General features: G+C 39.6%; 1 protein-coding gene across 4 annotated transcripts in view; it reads left to right on the top strand.

The window, feature by feature from the left end:
- LOC121896922 (spondin-1-like) overlaps positions 1 to 17,535 on the top strand; it is a 98,038-nt gene extending 80,503 nt beyond the window's left edge. For all 4 annotated transcript variants that reach the window (XM_042411011.1, XM_042411012.1, XM_042411013.1 and 1 more), the window contains 6 exons: positions 4,608 to 4,790; positions 11,023 to 11,193; positions 12,822 to 12,989; positions 13,154 to 13,312; positions 14,790 to 15,059; positions 15,152 to 17,535. In XM_042411011.1, coding sequence (XP_042266945.1) covers positions 4,608 to 4,790; positions 11,023 to 11,193; positions 12,822 to 12,989; positions 13,154 to 13,312; positions 14,790 to 15,059; positions 15,152 to 15,312 — 1,112 coding nt within the window. In that variant the 3' untranslated portion in view covers positions 15,313 to 17,535. The remainder of the gene's footprint in view (positions 1 to 4,607; positions 4,791 to 11,022; positions 11,194 to 12,821; positions 12,990 to 13,153; positions 13,313 to 14,789; positions 15,060 to 15,151) is intronic.
- Positions 17,536 to 18,428: the final 893 nt, after the last annotated feature.

The raw sequence follows: 18,428 nt of genomic DNA, 5'->3' as shown, positions 1-18,428 counted from the left end.
GGATTCAGTATCTTAAGATGCTCAAGGACACACACGTAGCTGCTGACATGCATCGACTGTTAAGCTGACTGCTCATTACAGACACAACTGGTTTAAGTTGAGCCTCAGGTGAGCTCAGGTCAGATAGTCAGAATACACATCTGGCAGGTCCATGTCCCCACCCTGCTGTGAGAAGGTTGGAGCCCCGCTGTTACAAAGCAAATTCTGTCCATATCCAACATGTTTAATATTTATGATGCATCACAGGTCCTTTAATTCTGGACACTGAAGTTTCTGCATTCAGCAGTATAAAATATGTATGGTCCGAGTGTAGCTGAGAGGTTTACCTGTAATGTAGTCAATAACCACAATGACACAAGTTAAGTTTTGGTTTCTGTCTAGTTCTCTCTTCCTGTCTCACACCTTTCTTTTCTCATTTTTTCTCATTAAGGGAGGAAAATAAATCCATCTCACATGAACCAAAACATAAATATTTTCAACGCTGTCTCCTAATAATTATAAGGTTCAGGGTTCAATAGCATTTTGTTGCATCTAATCCCAGTATCAAATCCGCTTAACAACTGAATCCATTTGAATGTCTTATTGAATCTTATTAGGTTTAACTTTCAATGTTCACAAATGACTGAAGTTCTAAAAATCTAATTAATTTTCACAACATGTAATTACAACCTGAAAATAAGATGAGCAGGATTAAATATAAAATATTGATTAAATATATCTGACACACTGAAACAAAAGGTGTAGCCTGCTGGACTTATTTTTTACAAGCTATTTACTTCAAATACTGGAGATCTCAATGCATAATTATTAAGTTGATAAGTTTAAGATATTGATATAATAAGCACAAAAGTTTAACTGAGTAATTTAATGTGAATCAGATCTTCAGACTTATCGCTCTGTTGGAGTTGTTAACTACAAAAAGACAGTCCACTCTTGGTTGTAGAGCAATGCTACAGCGTGATGTTTCCGTTCCCCCAAAACAGTGTGGCTGAGTGCAGATACCAGCTTGCGGAGAGCACATTAACCAGATGAAAGCCAAGTTTCATTATAGCTGTTCTCTAATTTGGGTTAATAAGCAACAATTGATATAATCTGCTGCTGTTGTTTGTTATTTTAACCAGTTAGAGCGATGGTCAGCACAGACTAAAAATGAGAACCTGGCCAATGTTACCTGTGTTTTTTGTACACCCTCCTCTTTGCTAATAAAAAGAGGAAGGAGAGATAAAATGTTTAATAAGAGGTTTGTTAGCAACAGAGTTTAATAGATGTGATTATTTTGCCAACTGGGAACTATATCCAAATTAAAATTGGCTATAGGACCCCAACCCTAGACACGTAATGCTGCCCCAATGACTTTTTGTAAGTGTTCATTATTAAACTTATCTGCAAACTGCTGTATTTTATGAATTTCCCCACAAAATTATGTAAGGCAACTCAAGGCACTAAGGTTAAGTAGTGTTGTTCAATATTTAACCAGAACCATATCTTTCCTGATCGTAAGCAAAATCCAAAACCTAAGAGCACAGAAGCTACAGGACATGAACCTTGGTCGCTGGTGTCAAAGTGCTGCCCTTCATTTGCCTACCCACCCACTCTACCTCCTCCCGTTGACTTCTCTGCTAAAGATGCCACAGTTCTTGGAATGGAGACACCTTGCAAGTGAATGGAATCAAGAAAGCAATTACACTTACTGCAAATATATTTGTCAAAGGGAATTAATAATATAGTAATATAATAAACTTAAAACAAAAATTAAGGAAATTAAGGAATTAAGTAACAATGCTTCTTGGCAATAAATCCCATACTGTTAGAAAGCCTATTTATTTCCCTTTTAAATGGTACCACATTTGTAAGGAACATGCATTTGTGGGATGAGCAGCAGTGCTGAGTATGTGGGTTGCGCCCATGAAAAATTTGCCAAATCTTCTCTGCCAATGCCAAACAGCTTATTTTACTGTTGCTATTGACTCTTGTTCTGTTTTGTTGCTTCTGGTACCCCCAGGTGCTGCCAATCAAGTGCCTGATTTGCACCTGATTGGCAGCACCTGTGAGCATGATGGGCCCTGCTGCAGTGGTTAGTAGGTGTCTGCTCCAAGAATCGGCATGCCATGTTTGACTGATCTGGATAAGGCCCGTGCAATAGGGCAACTTCAAGCTGGTGTTCCGCAAAACTAAGTTGCAGCATTATTTGGAGTGAGCCCTAGTACCATCTCCAAAGTGAAGGCCAAGTTCCATGTAACGGGGGATGTCAAAGACAGGCCGCGAGGTGGGCATCCCAAGAAGACGACACCCCAAGAAGACCGTTTCCTCACCCTGTCAGCACTTAGGTACCGTAGGCTGTTTTCTACAGATTTGCAGTCAAGGTTTGCAGGACGATATGGCCGGCGGCTCCCTGCCCAGACAATCTGGAACAGACTACACGCAGCCAATCTCCAGTCTTATAGGGCTGCCAGGAGGCCTGCCATGACTTCACCTTCACCGTCAGGCCCGTTTGCGCTGGTGTCGACAACACACGCACTGGAAGCTGAACATGTGGAGGAACGTTATGTTCAGCGATGAGTCCAGATTATGCCTACGGCAGTTGGATTGTAGGGTCAAAGTATGGAGAAGACCTGGAGAACGCTATGCTGACTGCACCAATAGAGTAACATCCTTTGGTGGAGGCAGTGTGATGGTGTGGGGCGGCATCTCCCTCACTGGAAAAACAAGGCTTGTCATCATTGGAGGCAATCTCAATGCAGAGAGATATCGAGATGAGATTCTGCAACCAGTGGCAATCCCATATCTCCACAGTCTGTGACTGAAATCCTCCGAGATGACAACACTCGCCGCCACAGAGCAGGGTTTATCAGAGACTACCTCCAGAATTTGGGAGTGGAGAGGATGGAATGGCCTGCCAGCAGTCCTGACCTCAACCCCATTGAACACTTGTGGGATCAGCTTGGGTGTGCTGTTCGTGCCAGAGTGACCAACACATCCACGTTGGCTGACTTGTGACAAATGCTGGTTGAAGAATGGGATGCCATCCCACAGCAGTGTGTGACCAGGCTGGTGACCAGCATGAGGAGGAAGTACCAGGCTGTTGTAGCTGTTTATCATTCTTCAACACGCTACTGGGGCTCCTGTTTGTTAAATGAATAAATTGTTAAATTGCCAATATGTCTTGTTTCTTCAAACTTCAATCATCCAATCCACCAAACACCAAACAAGAGTCAATGGCAGAATAAGCTGTTTGGCATTGGCAGAGAAGATTTGGCATATTTTTCATGGGTGCAACCGACATACTCAGCTCTGCTGCTCATCCCACAAATGAATGTTCCTTACAAATGTGGCACCATTTAAAAGGGATATAAACAGGCTTTCCAACGGTATAAGATTTATTGCCAAGAAGCATTGTTACAACAAAGAAATAATCTACCAAACACAAATTTCCTTACTTTTTGTGCTGAGTTTATATACAGTACCAGTCAAAAGTTTGGACTCACTTTCTCATTCAAATGAATGGGACGTTGTGTCCAAACTTTTGACTGGTACTGTATATATTGTGTATTTTGTAGGAGATAAGGTTTGTTTTTGGAACGGACATGTCTCGTATCTAGTGTTGTTGTCACTCTGTAAATGGGTTATGGTTTTGAACAAGTCATCCTTGAATGGGCATTTGGCCTTACAGGGATCAGTCTTACCCGGACAGACCAGGGTAGACCAGTGCATAACAGTATTTGTTTTGCACACAGATGCTTTGTCCCTATTTTAACTGTAAGTGTCCATGGGTATGGTCCAGGATTTTGCTCATACAGCAGATTTCTTAACAAGGATCTAATAAATGTCTTCCTCAGTCAGTCATGAACCATTTGCTTCTTTCCCCTACTCCTTTTCCCTCCTCTCTTACTCTACCTGTCCTCTCTTTCTCCCTTGTTTCCCCTCTACTCTGTTTGAGATGACACTACAGGGGACGAGTATCCATTCTGGCTGGTCCGCCTGGGGTGTCACTGCTTTCACTTACACATCAACCCAACTCTCTTCTTACCGTCCTTTCTGCATTTTTCCAGCTCCTTTCTTAACTCTTTCTTCCCCTCTGTCATTACACTGTATCCCAGAGAATTGGACCCACTCAGGTTTGTCCCAGAGGCCTGACGATATATTCTCTCTCGCCTCTCCTCTCATTTTCTCTGCCTCTCTGAAACCCCAAGAGAGCATTATTAATTGAAGCCAGTACCCCCAGTACTTCTTGTAGTGCTGCTACTGCTGATAATTGGACAAGACATTCACAAATCACACTCCTCTCTTTCTCTCCGACTCTGTCCCTCTGCTCCTTCTTCTCCCCCCTTAGATGTCACTCTCTTGTGGTCCTCCACATGCGGTAATCACCTTTGGATACAATGTTAAATAATCAATGTAAGCTCATCCCTCATCCCTCACCCTCCCCTCCCATCTGACAAATGAGCTTAGATTCTTTAGTGGAAGGAAATAGAAAATAAAGCTTTGTAAAAGCAACTGTATCTGCTAATGATGACCATGTGAGAGAAACGTAATGAAAGTATTAAAATTCCTCCTTTTCTTCTGTCTGCCCTCTGTCAACTCACCATCGCTCTGTCTTCCTCTCTTAGACGACACACCGGAGACGTGTATCTACTCAGGCTGGTCTCCCTGGTCGGCATGCAGCAGCGCCACCTGTGAAAAAGGCCGCAGGATGAGGCAGAGGATGCTTAAAGCCCAGCTGGACCTCAGCGTGCCGTGTCCCCACACTCAAGATTTCCAGCCCTGCATGGGCCCGGGATGCAGTGTTGAGGGTGAGCGCACACAAACACACACATGTACAGTGCAATGGTTACCTAGAAGTAACAGAACCACCGTTTTCAATCATCAGCTAGAGAACTGTACACTCTACCCTTGCTCGACAACCACTTCTGAGATGTCCTTGAGCAAGTGTAGTTGTTAACTGTGGCTGTGTGGGATGCAGTTCATTTATGGAATCATGGAGGATTTGGCTAGTTTTCCTTCAATTAATAACATGTATTTTGGGGTGTGGAAGCACTACCAGTAGCCAAAGCAGGAGAGCAGATAATTCTTTATTTTCATTGTTAAATTGATGACTGCTCTTTCATTCCTTCAGAACAATGCCGAAAAGTGAAGCCTTAAAACACTTAAGACCATTAATACTGTGAAAACTTGGAGCACACCATTTCTTACAAGTATCAGTATTAAGTATTAAAGGGGACATATTGTAAAAAGGGAGATTTCCATTTCTTTTTTGAATAAAGCAGGTCTAGGTGCTATATAAATATTGTGAAAGCATCAAAACACTCAGTCCACCGAGAAATGCACACAGCCCGTATTCAAAAACTGTGCCTTTAAACAAGCCGTTTGGGCTTTCGTAATGTTGTGATGCCAGAACCATACACTCAGCACTGAGGGCGGGGATCACACACACAGAGCGAAGCACAGGAGAGACAGTCACAGAGGAAACGCTGTACAGTTGTTGGATGTTAGGAAGTAAATTTGTCATTGCACAGCTTTCCAAAGGTTGGATAATATTATCTACAGTGGTGGCAATCACAATTTACAGGTGAGTTTTACCCAGAGCCCTGTTTTTATCTAGCTCCAGCAAGCTACAATCCATTAGCCTACCTGTGATTGGCCTGAGCATGCGTCACTCAGAAAACAGTCAGAAGAGAGGGACATTGAGCAAACACAAAACAGCCTGTTTCGGGCTGAGTGAGACAGAGGGGCTTCATCCATGGCTTGTACAGCTGTAACCAAGTGCATTTTGACCATTAAAACATGCAAATGTTTGTAAATAGACCACGAAAATGAAAATATTAAACTGGGAAAGGGGCATCTTATGACTTCTTTAATATTACAGCTACCAAAAGGAGTGCAAGCTGTGGTCAACAATGGCAGAAATACCTAGTTAACAATACTGCAACTGCAAAGCATGCTGGAAACATAAATATGGTTTATGCATAACACTAATTCTACTTTTAGCCACGCTAGTGACAGTGCTCTAGAGATGTTAATGTCAACCTGGCCACCATTTGGTGCTGACTGAATTATCTCAATAATGGGTTGTAATGAAATTTGGTATGTTTTGAACATTTATGTTCCCAGAAGGTGAATTGTAATCCCTTTCCATTTAGCTCAAAGCACCACAAGTGCCACAGCCTCACAGGGCAGCTAGCATGGATGTTAAATTGCATTTGTCCTTATTATCTAGGACTGCACCAAGGTTTTGTGCAGGTAAACAAATAATATGGATAGAATTTGTGAAAATGTAATTAAGAAAAAGATTAAATAAAATGTAAAATAAGAGAGGAGGGAATAAATTCATAGAGATAGCCACTGCAACTGATTTATGCCTACTGACTAACAACAGCCTCAGAGGAAAGTGTAAGTGTAAAGTCTAAAATGTTACGTCTGGTAAGCATTCTGTTTTTATCAGAGACACACACAGGGAGAGACTAGAGCCAGATCGAAACAATGAGTGAGAGACAGCACAGGGAGAGAGAAACAGTGACACATGGTTCAGACAATGAAAATGCGTCAGTGACAGCAGAAAACAATGTTGCAGCGAATTAAAAAACAAATTACTTTACATTGGCCTTTTATTCAGCACTACATCACAACCCAAAAGAGCAGCAATGTGACAATTTTTACCTCTCTGTATCCATCAGACAGTAATACTGAAGTGTTCCTGCTATGTTGTTTTTATTTACACTAATAACACAGTCAAAGGAATTCAAAAGTTTACCAAAAAACTCCCTCATTATTTTTGATAACTCATTCAATCATCGATCTTTTTGTTGAGCTGGCAGCATCAGGATATTTTACTCATATTTTCTCACATATAGCCTTTCCCGGCTGCAGCTCTGAAAGTGTCTCCTCTTTGACTGATGTACAAAGTTCTGCAGCAGAAAACATTTTCTTTTGAGCTTGATTGCTCTCCACACATGTCAATCCAGCCCGACGTCAGATCTTATTTAGCTGCACTTCATGCAGATCAGATGAAGTGCAGCTTGGCTCGTTTCCTGCAGCAGTTTTAGTAAAAAACTTGCTAAATTAAAAAATTGCAGTTATGCAAAAATGTTGGCCCATAATGGTAATTTATACAGGATATACGTACATAATATACAGGATACTCAAACATCCAATCTTTTATACACACAAAAACACACGTACCAAGTTGTCTCGAGAGCGTACACCGCTGAACTCTCTCTGACCTCCCTCTTTGAAAGACGTGCTTTTGCAGACAGAATTCTTTTAACCTCTATAGTTGTCAAAAAAAGGTATTTTTTTATTGCATGAATATAAACACACTGATATCCTTCTCTCCTTCTGAACTTCATTACACGAAGAAGCATCAAAGATTACATTTCTCCTGCTCTAATCTTTTCAGAGTTTGAGGCGTTCATTTCCTATTAACAAGAGGGGCGATCAGTGTACCCTCAAAATAATAAGCAGATTAAAGCTCAGGTATTTATCTCATCGTGACAAAAACCGACTCAGTGACTGTGGATGGTTCATTTTGGCTTAAACCGATGGAATCTGTAGTGAAAACACAAAGCTGCTGCCTCATTTATGTTTCACAGCCCGTTGGAATTATTTTAACCAGAAATTTAATTGTGCAGCCATTAGATGACAATTGGGGTTATTGTTGTGAGGGATTATACACATTGTGAAGAAACAGGTAAAACAGAAGGAAACAGGTGGCAGCTCTGTGATTAAAAGGAGAATTTTTAACCAGGAGCTGACAGGATAGATCCCTGAAGATGATATGGTTACAAAAACAGGATATGTCACAAAATACAGTAAATCCCTAATTACCCAGAGTAAACACTGGTGATTGGATACCCTAATTACTTCACTGAAACATAAAAGATTATGTGGATTAGCTGTTAATGCTGAGCGGCCTCCTGCATCCAGGATGCTTAAACCAGGATTTGATTGTGTTTATCTTTAACTAAAAGAAATCAACGCACCATACTTTCATTGTTATGGTAAAGATAACAGGGAATACAGGAGGATTGTGTACAGGAATCTAATTAAGATTCAGAATTCAAGTTTAGATCCAAACACACAAACATATTTAACAAAGCGCATGTTCACAGTTCACGGTAATCCAAGTATCAAAGATGATAACAGATGTGTTTTCAGCAAATTAGCGTCGACTTGCCCCTCATTATTTTCTCCTCCTTCCGTCTGTTGTTGTCAAAGGAGAAACTTTTCCCTCTGATTTCCATCAAAGTTGTCAGTATGATGCTCTTTTACTGCGAGTAACCACCCCCCCCCCCCCAATCCATCCAGCAAACAAACTCACATGAGCACAAAACCCCAGGAGTTTGCTTTTGTCCAATTTCCAGTGAAGTTGTCATTTTGGAACAAATGCTGAGAGGCAACGCAGTCAGCGGCTGTCTTCCCCTCCTCACTCTTCCTCCCTCACTCCCAGAATGTCTACCAGTCATCAGACGAGTGAAGCTCAGGCTGTTCAAGGCTGAAAGAGCTCCTCACGCACACACAGACACACTCCCACCCTTCACTGCTCCTCGTATCGATTATCAGACAGCAACACGGATAGCTTTTTGTTCCTGAGCATCTCTCCTTTGTTTTCATTTAGCGCTCCGTTAGCGTGCGCTGTGAGATTGATAATTGTGGGGTTCATGCTGGGGCAGGATGGGGGTCAATGCAGAGGGTGATTAATATTCCTGGGAAACACTCTGTCTCTCTGGAGGCCTCATCCGGGCTGGAGATACCTGTATCTTTTATTAATGATTCACTTAGTTCTGGTTTATTAGGCCACAACCGGTAAGCAGTGCTGCTCTCAGTTTGTTGGAAGGCAGAGAGTGTAAGAGAGTCAAGTTTTCCGAGTCAAAGAAAATCCATGCTATGTTGCTCAAAGTTCATCCATCATTTCTAAAAATAAAAAATAAAAAAAAAATCCTATTTGCAAGGTCTGTTCTGGCATAATCGTCTCTTTTTCACAGTCTCTTTTTCTCACTTTTAATATACTATCTGCACCAAAGCTCCACTCTAAGAAAAGCCATTTAAAGAAGACAACAATGAGGGGCAGTTAGACTTGCACAGTGGCTCTTTGTAAGTGAAGAACAGGGAGATCTTGAAGCACCATGCTGGCTAATAGTGATAAAATACACCAGAGTGAAGCCCTGTTAAGCCTGAGAAGCTGCAGTTCTTTTTTCAGCTGATACAAGCCAGGGTCATACATATTGACTTCCACTTTCTCAGGCCCATGCTGACTGTCCCTCAGGCTACTACCTTATTAAAAGAGAGTTGAAGCAGTTTCTGAGGAAGAGCTTTTTTGGAAATGGCACTTTCCAACTTTGAACTAACCTCCCTGTAAAGGACGATTGATCTTGCAGCTAGCTAACACTTGTAGCAGGTGTAACAGTCAGCTTAGCTTTATTAACCACTAGCAAGGCAAAGTAATCGATTTTACTTTACAGGGAGGATATCACTGCCTACTTCAGTAACACACAGAAATAAAGAAATCAGTGCATGTATATGTGTAGAATTGTAGAAATAAATTAAATCAACAATCAACAAAGCAACATTATTTGTTTGCATGAATTACCAACATTGATTTATTATTATGCATTTCTTCACTCAATTATGCTTTACTTATATATTTCATCATCATTTGTTTATAAAGTACATGTGTAGTTGTCATTTACAATTTAAAATGTTATTTATTTATTCATTTCAGGATTTATTTATGTATTCATTTATTAGTAATTTTTGTCGTCCATACCATTGCACCTTTATGTTCTTTGTGGGAGGTGGTAGAGTGGGTTGGCCGTTGAAGGTGGGGCGATGGTTGGATCCCCCCAATTTCAATGGTTGCAGGTTCTCAAATGTGAGATTTTGCTGCTTCTTCTTGACCTTACATTATAGTAAATTGGATATCTTTGTGTTTTGGACATTTGAAGACATCAAATTGTAGTCTGGGACACTGGGAGGGACCTTTTTCACAGTTTTCTGATGTTTTATAGACCAGACAACTGGTGGAGAAAATAAACGGCAGATAAATATATAATAAAAAGAATTATTAGTCACAGCCCTAATTACAGTATATGAAGTATGTATGTTGTTTTCCTGAACACTTTACATTTATAAAAAACATCATGTGACCAAGGAAAGCATAGGGAGGAAATAATAAATGGCTGCTTTAGTTCTGATAGAAGATGAAACTACAATTTTCCAGTTACACTTGTACTGGGCGTTGTCTCCATGTCATATTATGTAGGCTGTTATGCATAGTCGATCCACTGAAAAATGTTACTTGTTGGAACTGAAAATTAAATCACATATCCCGTTGTCCATCTTGGTCATTAAACAGTGCAAAGTGGTCTCTGTGTGTGACTGAAAATTGTAAATAGTCTTTTAAACATCACTGGGGCAAAAAACTCTGGGATGCCAGTGTCTCCTTTCCTTTCATAAAATATGCGATATCCATAGCTGAAGGAGCTACAAACACACTGTTCCTTAGCTTATGAATAATTCATCCAGTTATCATGACTGGCTCTGGGTACCAAATCAATAAATTCAGTTATGAACCCTCTTAATCACAATTTTCATTCACATTGTGTTGCTCCCCTTTATGTATCTCTACACATGTTGCACTTATGAAACCGGTTAAATGCACTTATGAAACCAGTTAACTGAGTGGTTGACTGTTAACATACTACTTTAGCTGTTTTTAATTAAATCTATATGGAACACTGGGATATTTTGACTCCTTTGTTTTGTTTGACCAAAACTAGCTTCATTGAAATAAATGGTTTAGTCCAGCAGTAGATCTACTTATGTACTGGTAACAATGAGAAATAGCAAGGAAGCTGCACCTGCAAATCCTAACAGTACTAACAAGTTTTTTTAAACACCGCTCAAGTACAAAGAATACAGAACTTTCCCCCATAATAACCAATGTCTAACAAAGAGAAAAGAGGTATTCTTCTTATAGTATCTATTGCTTAGTAGATCTTGCTCTTTTTTTCTCTTCCCGGTGGACAGAGCCGTCAACGTGTATGATGTCGGAGTGGATCAGCTGGTCGGCCTGCAGTGTGTCCTGTGGGATGGGGATGAGGTCCAGAGAGCGTTATGTCAAACAGTATCCTGAGGATGGCTCACTGTGCCAGCTCCACACTGAGGAGACAGAGAAGTGTGTCGTCAACGACGAATGCTGTGAGTCCTTCTGAATACTGTATGTGTGAGTGGGTGTCTGAGTGTTTTTGTCAGGAATTTAACATTTAAAAGTTCAACAAATCAAAGCAGCATGAACAAGAAACTGCAATTTTCTAAATTACCTTCATTTTTCTCTGTGATGTGGCCAAATCAACTCTGCTTTTAACTTGATTCAGCAGTTACATTTTTATCATATACAGTACTGTGCGAAAGTTTTAGGCACCCTAGATGTTTAGATTCTTATCCATTATGCAATACCATCAGGGAGGTGTCTGATCGGACCCAAATTTATATATGACATGACAATGACCCCAAGCATACAGTTAGAGTCATAAAGAACTATTTTCAGCAACAAGAAGCATCTGAGATGGCCTAAATAATAAATCCACAGAAGAACATTCATTCTCCAGGATGGTTACAACAACCTACCTGCAAGTTACCATGAAAAACTGTGTTAAAGTGTTCAGAGGAGAACTGCTGCTGTTTTAAAGGCAAAGCTGCTCACAGCCAATATTGATTTCATTTAGGTTTCTGCTGTTTACTCAACCTTGTAAGAAGTTAATTGATAAATTAAAACAATTTATAGCAATATATTTGTAAGCATTCTCACTTTACTTTTAGTGCCTAAAACTTTTGCACAGTAGTGTATATACTGCATCAATTCACTGTCTGATGACTTGTACTTCCAGATGTTAGTTACATTCAACCCTACAGGTGCATGAAGTGGAGTGCATTTTAATTTTTGTTCTAAACTGCATTAATATGTAGCTCCACTTTATCTGGTACCTTTTGGTTTACAAACTACCGAAGGATCAATAGCTAATATATACACTACTGGTAGCTGTGTTGTTAAATGTAAAATTTAAAACCATACTATTGTTTTATCATGAAACATGTTCAAAACAGTGTTTTCCTATACTCTGGTTCTATTACAATAATTGGGATTTACAGGAACCTTGTGTTTATTTTGTTATCTACAGTAGATTTGTGAAAAATTATGCAAGTTTTGATGTAAACCATGAAAGTCAAAACTTTCATCAGGGGGCCAAATATTTTTGCTGCAGGGCTGGATTTGACCCATGGGCCGCTATTTGCTGAGCACTGCATTACTGTATGCCCATTATTAAAAGTAATGTAGGCACCCATCTTTAGGTTTTGCCATTTTTATCACATTTACTACATTTGGAAGACTCAAACTCAAATGAAATCAGCTCTGCAAAGTTCATTTGGTTTGACAGGTTGTAGGTTGGTAATGTTGTGACGGGGGGGGGGGGATGTTGGTTGGCAGTAAACATTGACTCAAATGTCACACAACCTGGACTCACTGCTGAAGTTTTTGACATTGCTGTTCATTTTCATATAGCCCATTTACATACCACATTTGTGACTGACACTTCAATCAGAGCAATTCTCTCTATTCGAGAGGCAGGAACATAACCTACACAAATAATTTGAGACTTGTTAGTGTAGAAAAAATGACTCATTTAAAATTCTGATATAAAAGTAAAGAGAGATAATAGTGATGATGAACATATTCCCCAACAATTAAACTACTTGTTTAACCTTGAAACTTGATCTGAATAACACTGATATTGTCTTTTCCTGTGTCGTTTTGTCTTTCCCCACAGCACCCAGCAGCTGTGTGGTGACTGAGTGGGCAGAGTGGGATCCTTGCAGCGTCACCTGCGGGTTGGGCATGAGAAGACGTGAGCGCATGATGAAGATGCCTCCTGTAGATGGATCAATGTGTAAGACGGAGGTGGAGGAAGTGGAGAAATGCATGATGCCAGAATGCCGTGAGTCAACAATTACTTATTTATAAAAATGTATTTATTATATGATCATATACATGAGCATTAGTTTGTAAATGACTGCAATTTACACTCACGTTTCAATTCAGTTCAATGTAACGGATAAGAGCGATACTGATATGATATGATGCTTGTGTGTTTGCTCACAGATACCATCCCGTGCATGCTGTCACCCTGGTCGGATTGGAGTGAGTGTAGCGTGACGTGCGGGCGGGGCATTCGAACACGTCAGAGGATGCTGAAGTCAGATCCTGCAGAGTGTACTGAGGAGCTGGAGCAGACAGAGAAGTGTATGCTGCCTGAGTGTCGTAAGTAACTGAAGTGTTATTTCTTTACATAAATAGGGAAAAAGCAGGGACACATTTTTAAATTCCCTTCACACCAGTGTAGACTGTGGGTTAGGGTTGACTGACATCATCCTGACTGTTCTGTTAGTGTTGTTGCACCTGTCAAGGTGGGAAAAATGACACCTTTATTATACAAGTACAGCATATGTACAGTCTGGGGACATTGTATCATTCCCAGTGTAACTCTTCCTGCCTTAAACCTGAGCAGAGGCCTAATCCGCTACTTTTCTAAAAACTAAAAACCTATGTGTGGGTGTGCAGGACCTTTAAGTAAAAGATTAATACAAGCCTCCTGGTGTGCAGTGATTTCACCATAAACCACTTAATGTGGGTGAAATTAAAGAATAACTAACATTTTCACACCAACTTTGTTGTAAATATCAATTTTATTTTGTGGAGGTACTTTCTGGTTCAACTTTGAACTTCTTTCCTTATCAACATACACGCACATAGTTTTGTAAAGCAATGGACTATAGAAATGGATTTCTGGTGCATTCACCTCAGTGTTAACACTAATAACCTGCCTGACCATCTGCCTGCTCATGTTGCTCTAATAGATTCTGTTCTGCATCCTCAGTACTCAGACATTATACTGGCAAGAAAGATGCTTTCATAGCTGAAATAGTGGCCAACACTGTAAATATATGTACAATTACATTATTTATTTAAACTACATAAAAGAATTCTGTTATTATGGGTGTCAACTTAATGTCCTCCAAACCTGCCACACTTTAGTTGACCAGATTTATTCTATACAATTACTGTAAAGTCAGAGGTGGAGGAAGTATTCTCGTCTTTTACGTAAGTAAAAGTAGCAATACTACAGTGTTAAAATACTCCATTACAAGTAGAGGTCCTGCATTCAACATGTTACTGTAAGTAAAAGGAGGTGTGCAAATATACAGGAAGTATCATGAGTAAAGTGCTTATTATGTAGGTTAATACGCCCCCTTTATATGTTATATTACTATAAACTATATTATTGGATTATTGTTATTGATGCATTGACGTGTAAACAGCATCTTAATGTTGCACATGCTGTACATACACTTGACATACTGATGATTTGTTTAATGTATCTATGACTCAGTGTAATGTTTTATAAACTGATGACAGGTTTTGTATATGGAAAATAATTGGTAACTATAGGTAACAAATAAATGTAGATGTGTATAAAGTACAATATTTTCCTTTGAAATGTGGAGAGGTAAACTGGAAATACTCAAGCACGGTACTTAAGTAAATGCACCTCACCACTGCCTAAAGTGCATTTCAATATTTATTTAACATGCCCCCTACTGCTATAATATTTTTTTTTCGTAGTCTATCATTCTCATTTTTTTTATTATCTGACTCTCCTTTATTCTTCTGTTTCTGTCATTTCCCCTTGTTTTTTACCTCTCCGTCTGTTCTTCCTTAATTCTGTCCCTCCATCCAGCCATCGACTGCATGGTGTCCGAGTGGTCGGAGTGGTCAGAGTGCAACAAGTCCTGCGGTAAAGGACACACCATCCGAACCCGCATGGTCAAACTGGAGCCGCAGTTTGGGGGCAGTGCTTGTCCCGAGACCATCCAGAGGAAGAAATGCAAGATTAGGAAGTGCCGGACGAAACAAAAGGAGATAGTAGGAGGAGGAGGAGGGGGAGGTGGAGGCAAGAGGAGAAGAAGGGGCAAACAGGGAAGAGATGCAGCAGTGGAAGAACAGGCAGGTTGGTGGTGATAATCTGTTATACATTATTTGTAGCCTATTAAAGCTGCTACACGAGACCACAGGTGAGATGTCTAGCATTTGTTCCAACAGGTTGCAAGATGCAGCCGTGGACCAGCTGGATGGACTGTACCAAACCATGCGGAGGGGGGATCCAGGAGCGTTTCATGTTGGTGAAGAAAAGAGCTAAGGGCTCACTGGCCAGCTGTAAGGACCGGAAGGAGATCCGTGCCTGTAATGTTCATCCCTGCTAGGGAGCACTACTGAGCTACAGAGGAGAGGAGGGGAGCAGCGTGTAATCTGGGTTTATTTGATAAAGATGAGGAGGGGGATTCACTTTTTTTGTGTACAGGGATGTTGAGGGTTGGATGATGGGATAGTTTGTCATGGAGAAAAAGGGAGCTGGATGAATAGAGAAGGAGGAAAGAAGGAAGACTTAAGAGAGGGAATAGAGGAGAAGATGATGTGTTTTTAGTGAAGCCATTGTAGACACTTAGCTGACAAGGCTGACTTTTTCTTTAGACCACTATGGAAGTATTAGAGAGTGATGTCTGTGTCCTGCAAAAAAATGTTCTCTTCAAGAATTAGAGAAAAAACAATTGTAGTACAGTAGCTTTCCCATCAACATATCATTACCTTGTGTGTACTTTTAGTATTTTGGCCCATGGGGCTTGAAAAAGGGTTGAGTACTGGAAATTTGGAATCCAGTATTAACCAGGAATTTTCAATGACATCTGCTCCATTTTCTAGGAAAAACACCAGCAGGAACCCTGGATTTTTGGCATGTCAAAAAAGACGCCCTCCTAAGAACGTCATTAATGCTACCATGCAACTGTCTTAGCTGTAGTCCGACCCTGAAATATAAGCGATAATATAAGTGGATTAGCTGTAGCAGTTACTTTCAACTATTTCCATGTTAAAATGTCAAAATATTTTTAGAGTAAGTGTTAAGTGGCATGCAAAATCTGTGAATGAAATCTTAAAGGAGTAGTTTGACATTTTGAGATACACATATGTCCTATTTTACCATAAATATGAATCTGCAGCTAGCAGCCAGTTAGCTTAGCATAGCATAAAGAGTGGAAACAGGGAAACAGCTAGCTGGGCTTTGTCCAAAGGTAACAAATCAACCTACCAGCACCTCTAAAGCACACTAATTATATCTCATTTGTTTAATCTCTACAAAAGGCCTCCTGTTTCAAGTCATTTTGCTAAGCTAAGCTAACCACCTGCTGGCTGTAGCTTAATTTTAAGCACACAAACATTAGAATGTCATCAATCTTTTCATCTAACTTTTAGTAAGAAAGTGAATATGCGTGTTTTCTAAAAAGTCAAACTATACCTTTAAGAGGGTGTGCTGAAAAACAGAAGTACAGAAGATTCAGTTTGTTGGCATGTGCATTTTTTTCCACCAAAGATCCTACAACATAAGCTGAATAATAACATCAGAAAATGTGAATAAAGAGCATTTAGGATTAATTATTGGGTGTTTGAAACCAAACTTCATTTATGGGGAGAAATCCCAGGAATCCTGAGAAAAGAGTGATATATTTCCCTCTAAATCATATTTTTAAAGTCACAAGAAAACCTTTGAATGACTTATTGTAAGCTGTCAACTGTTACTCACATGAGAAAAAAAAATCATGAACAGCCTAAACTGAAGATGTAAGATTTCTTTTTTTTTTTTTTTGCAAGACATAGATGCTAACACAGGAAGTCTGTCAAGACTCATGGATGTACTGTATATCTACTATCTAACCAACACTTATAAATGACACTACTATGTAATTACTAAAAACCACTTTCCCTAATAAACAGATACATTTAAATGGAGATGTTTTATACTGTTAAAATTAGTCTTTATATACTGTACTGCTGTTTATCTGTTGTTTCAGCTGATGTAGCATTAAGCCTGCGATAGCTCTCACTCTGTCAGAAGACTTTATTTTAGCATGTGCAAAGATGATTATTTTTGGTTGGACATTATGCTTTATCAGCTGTAGTTATTGTCTAAAAACAGATAGCTAAATGACTGTATCTGCCTTTGTTGGTTCCCTAAAAACACAGATGGAGCCTTAGAAGTGTCACGTCTTACACATGTGCTGTGCTGCACTGTCACAGTGTTGTGGATGCAAAAGAGATGGTTTGGAAAACATTCCTTACAAACTGCAGGACAGCTCAACTGACTGTTACTGGGGCCTTGGTTACAACACACTTTATTCCCATGTTTGTTTGTTTTTCATTATTGTGCATTCCAATGTGTTGCCATGATAAAAATGATCTGTAAAACCTTTTTGGATTATTACTTAGCAGATTATGTTGCTGTTTTTTTGTCACCACCAAAGTTCTATTTTTGTTTCTCTGACTTTCTTGGCCTCACTTTTTTTTGTTTTCAGGCCTCTTTCTTTGCCTCTATAACGTGACTGTTTTGTAAGAAACCACCTTTACAATAAAAAAAAATGTAAATGTTAAAATCATGATGTCTCTGAACTGGTTTTGTTCTGTTTGGGGTCCAGGAGACCTCATAGATGTCAATTGACTTTTTTATAAGAAATTATCTTTCATGAGAATTTAATCAAAAAAATCTCTCATAGATTAAAAGAAAAGAATGTCTTTATAAACATGATTTTGAACTGATGCCATTGTAGAATACACAGACACAGTGGTGTGTCTGTATGATGATATATATTTTTAAAGTCCCCCCCCCCCCCCCCCCCCCCCCCCCCCCCACCCCCCCACCCCCACTCAAAAATGTGTTTTTCTTCATGGTCCTAAAATAGGATGTTTGAGCTTCATTGTGCAGAATGATGTATGTGCAGCGTTTGACACAAAAAGGATGTTTTCATATTCATCTGCTGAAAGTGGAAAGTTTCTCTGAGCTCACTGAAAATCTGATTTGAAGAGGCAGGCCTTCGAGCATGATTTGTGACATCACAACTAGTTTGGGGCCAATTGTGGTCTAGTATTCAGTGGAAATGTGATGTGGAAACTTGAAGCCTCCAGTGCACAAACACTGAGAATACACTTTACAGTGAAGTAGGAGACATCTTGTGTCCAGCAGTTAAACTTAAATATATTTACATATTCATAGGCGTCATTTTAAGGATTTTAACATGATAGTTATACTATTTTTGTGGAGAAACCATATCAGACATACATTATTGCTCCAAGCAGAATATTTTTATTTGTCTTAATACATGTCTTGGGGGGATCTTTAAAATATACATTTCAAACATAAGGAATGTTTTTTAATGCATAGCACATGTAATATTAAAAACATGAAATACTTACTACATTGCTGTAACAAGACAGCTTGTTATAGTCATTACTGTATTTTACCACACAATACATTTCTACATATTGGGTTTTG

The sequence above is a fragment of the Thunnus maccoyii genome, chromosome 5 (assembly GCF_910596095.1).
Source record: "Thunnus maccoyii chromosome 5, fThuMac1.1, whole genome shotgun sequence".
NCBI classification, from domain to species: Eukaryota; Metazoa; Chordata; class Actinopteri; order Scombriformes; family Scombridae; genus Thunnus; species Thunnus maccoyii.
The sequence above is the reverse complement of the archived record's forward strand: the minus strand, read 5'-3'. Positions and strand labels throughout refer to the sequence as shown.